The following is a 3,580-nucleotide window of genomic DNA, read 5'->3' on the forward strand; positions in this document are numbered from 1 at the left end:
CTCAAATGCGTTGGTACAGACTTCTTATTCTAAAATTTCTTAAAAAGATATTACAAGGCCAATCGTTAAACTATTTTAGAAAGACAGTTAAATTTTCATGGTTATTGCTATTATAAGTTTATAACTCTTGTGAAATGATTATTTTCTAAGAATAAAGTATTTTCATACGGAGTATTATTTTTTCTGTAGAAAATAAGTTATAATAACGAAGTAAAGACAATAGGAAAGAAAAGATGAATCTTTTTAATTTGAACGTAATTGTTAGAGAAGAAATTGAGTATAAATAATTCATTCACCTTTTTCTTTTTTCCTTAAAATATTAGAACACTAAAGCTAAATTTTTTTCTTTCTTTTCGAAAAAAAAAAAGTCTAAATAGAAGTTAAGACTTAAGAGCTATACTTAGAATGCTTAACTATTATTCCAAAGCTATAAATAGCCAAGTTCAAAGTACAAGTGCTAGTGTGCGTGTGCTACCTAAAGTTATAAACATAGAAAAATGATATGTATGTATTTATATTTATGAAAAATGTAGTTAGTGAACATGTAAAGTTAACAAAGTAACCAAACTGATGATTAACTATCTCTCCAACTTTCATTTGTTTTTTACATTTAAGGCATACAATAAAACAATATATATTTCTTAAAAAACTACGTTCTATAACTGTTTCAACGGCTAGAAGACGAAGAAGATGAATGCGACGTCGTATTAACACTTCCCGGAGCTCCATTTCCATGAAACAAATCCGACAAATAATTTCCCAAATCTTCAGGTGCAAATCTAACAACTGAATCAACACCTCTAAACATATCTCGATAATTCTCGTAAAACGCCCGATAACACGGTACAATTTTCTTCGCAATCGAAATCTTAATTTCGTCACGAATTTTCGAATCCGGTATAATCCACGTTGACTGTTTTTTGTACACGTCATCAAATTGTAGATTAAACCGCCTAAAACAATCCCTAGCCGTTTCGATCGGTAAATTATCAACCGTTGGATCATCAGGTAACGACGTCATCACTTTACTCCATGCCATTCGTTCGTAGTTCGCTGCGTATTGTTTTACTTTCAGCTCGTGTTTCTCGATCCATTCGTCTCCAATTAATATCCCTAAATTCGAGTTTTTAACCTTTGAAACGACGTAGTTTAGGTTGTTTACAAGAAATAAGTACGATTGCGCTACGTCTTTATAAAGCTCGGCTCCAGCGTCGATTTTACACAATAATACGAGTACGAGCCACGCGAATCGAGACGATATTGTCGACGATTCGTCCAATGACGTGGATGAAAAGTACGATTCTGGTAACGGTGATTGAATGTGTAGCGGCCAGTCCGCTACAATATCATTCAACGCGGGACTATAATCACTTAAAAAAACTAAATAGTTCATAACGTAACGCGTTAACGGATGAATTCCTCCTCCGTTAACTGCATTTTTCAACGTTTCTTTTTGTATCGCAGTTTCGAAATCAGTTAACATTGCGCGAACAGCATCACCTAGTTTCACGAGCGATGTAACCGCTTGTGTTCGAACGATTACCGTCGATTCGAACGAAAACGTCATTTCGATCTCGTTCCATTGATCCGAAACCGCATTGTACATGTCTAATGTACGGAACATTCTCTCCATTGATTTCTTCGATTTCGCAACGAGTTCTGGAAACTCAAATAAACTCGTAGCGCGATCTTTACAAATATCCGAGAAGCATGATTCTCGAATCCTATCTGCCGATGAAAACACGTAGTCGCAGAGTATTCGTTCACCATAAAATAACGATTTCACTGCGACTTTTTCAGCGTGTAACCACTTCTTAATTTTAAGTTCCAGTGTGTCCCAATCTAGTTTGTTAATTTGATTGAAACTGTATTTTTCGACACCTAGATTATACAGCGTCTCATCAACAATCGATTTTCTGATAATTTTGTAGATTTTTATGCATTCTTGACCATAGCCAGAAGATATCATACAATCTGCAATAGATTTTAGATCTTCCATAACGAGTTCTGATGGCGAAACACGTTCGCCATCACAAACGCTAGATCTAGAAACTGATACTCGGTCGTCTTCTTCTGAAGCGTCATCATCTTCAGACGCTTCAGAAATGATAGATCTAGGTCTAGACGAACGCTTAGAACCCGAAACTGAAACCGAAACCGATTCTGAATCTAGAACGTCTCTATTACCAGATAAAATCTGGTAAAATTCTTTCTCTAATCTCTTCATGGCAACTTGCATCAACTTTTGAGCATGAATGAGTTTATCTGATCTAGCGCTTTCGGACACGAAATAATGCATTGCAGATTGCAAGTTTTTAACCGATTTAATAAACTGTCGTGCTTCGTATTTGTCTCCCGTAAACAATGAGTCTTGTTTCGTGTAAAGTGATGAATTTAGGTCCCATCGGTTGATGATTTGTTCGGCGTATAACAAATCTTCTTCCATTATCGAAGCCGAAAATGTTTGACGACTCGGAGTGCTTATCGGAGACCGAGATGGCGATTTATCGTTAGAATTAGTCGGCGATGAAGCTTTTGATGATGCAAACAACTTACTCCTCATGATTTTTAGTTCGTTTTTCAACTTTCAGTTATTCAGTTACAAACTAGCAGCAGAAAATGTAAGATGAAAAGGTTTTTGAATTTTATTTATAAAGTTTGTTATGAAAGTTGAGAGAAGAAAAATATAACAAATTTGGAACTGAGGATAGTGAATAACGATTTTAGGGTATTTATAGAGGATGAATATTGGGTAGTTGAAATGGTCAAAAGGTTTTGATTTGGCAAGTTGGATGAGATAACGCGGTGGTGCAACATAAAAGGCACCAGTTTTTTTTTTTTTTTTTTTTTTTTTTTTTTTTTTTTTTTTTAAATCAAAACATGAAAAATATGAGAGGTTGAAAATTAAAGTAAAATAAGTCAACAAATTAAGCTAACCTTTGATTGGTCAGAAATGAGAGAATTGAAGTGTAATGTTTGGTGTGTTGTTGTTTGTATACATAAAAATGGAAATTTTAATGTCGATGTATATCATGAAAATCAAAGTCAAAAGACGTGATTCGAAAATTGTTGATCAATATTGGATGTTTGTGTAAAATATCTTGATTTCATAAGTGTGTATCAAAACTCAAAAAATAATGAGTGTGTTGGTAGTTTTGAAAGTTAGGATTTAATTATTATTTATTTATTTGTTATTTTAATTAATGTTTAATTAGATTAGATACTGGATGGCTAGTCGTTGACCGTATCATAAGAAAGTTGGGAGGTTATTAATTAGTTAAAACTAGTCCGGATTCGACCCGCGCGATGTGGCGGGGGCTTTCAACCTGTGTATTCATATTTAACGTAGGAAGAAGTGGACTTTAGAAGCACTCCGACTTTTGTTAGAGGAATGAAACTGTTTTATAGATCGTTCTGCAACGCATTTTGTTTAATTGAAAAATTTTTCAAATAAAAATATCTTCATTTCTAAATTCCATTGAATTCTAGTGGAGAAATCTAGTCTATTAAAGAGTAAAAAAATTTAATTATTTTACATTCATCGGAATCGAAATATAAATAGATAAATAGATATATCAAA

The 3,580-nt window shown here is 33.7% G+C and overlaps 1 protein-coding gene across 1 annotated transcript; it reads right to left on the minus strand.

Moving 5' to 3' along the window:
• Positions 1-507: 507 nt before the first annotated feature.
• LOC139876705 (exocyst complex component EXO70H1-like) lies at positions 508-2,689 on the minus strand. Its single transcript, XM_071864081.1, has one exon. It carries the CDS (start codon positions 2,561-2,563, stop codon positions 668-670), a length of 1,896 nt encoding a protein of 631 aa, XP_071720182.1. The 5' UTR covers positions 2,564-2,689; the 3' UTR covers positions 508-667.
• Positions 2,690-3,580: the final 891 nt, after the last annotated feature.

This window comes from Rutidosis leptorrhynchoides, chromosome 11 (assembly GCF_046630445.1).
Source record: "Rutidosis leptorrhynchoides isolate AG116_Rl617_1_P2 chromosome 11, CSIRO_AGI_Rlap_v1, whole genome shotgun sequence".
NCBI lineage: Eukaryota > Viridiplantae > Streptophyta > Magnoliopsida > Asterales > Asteraceae > Rutidosis > Rutidosis leptorrhynchoides.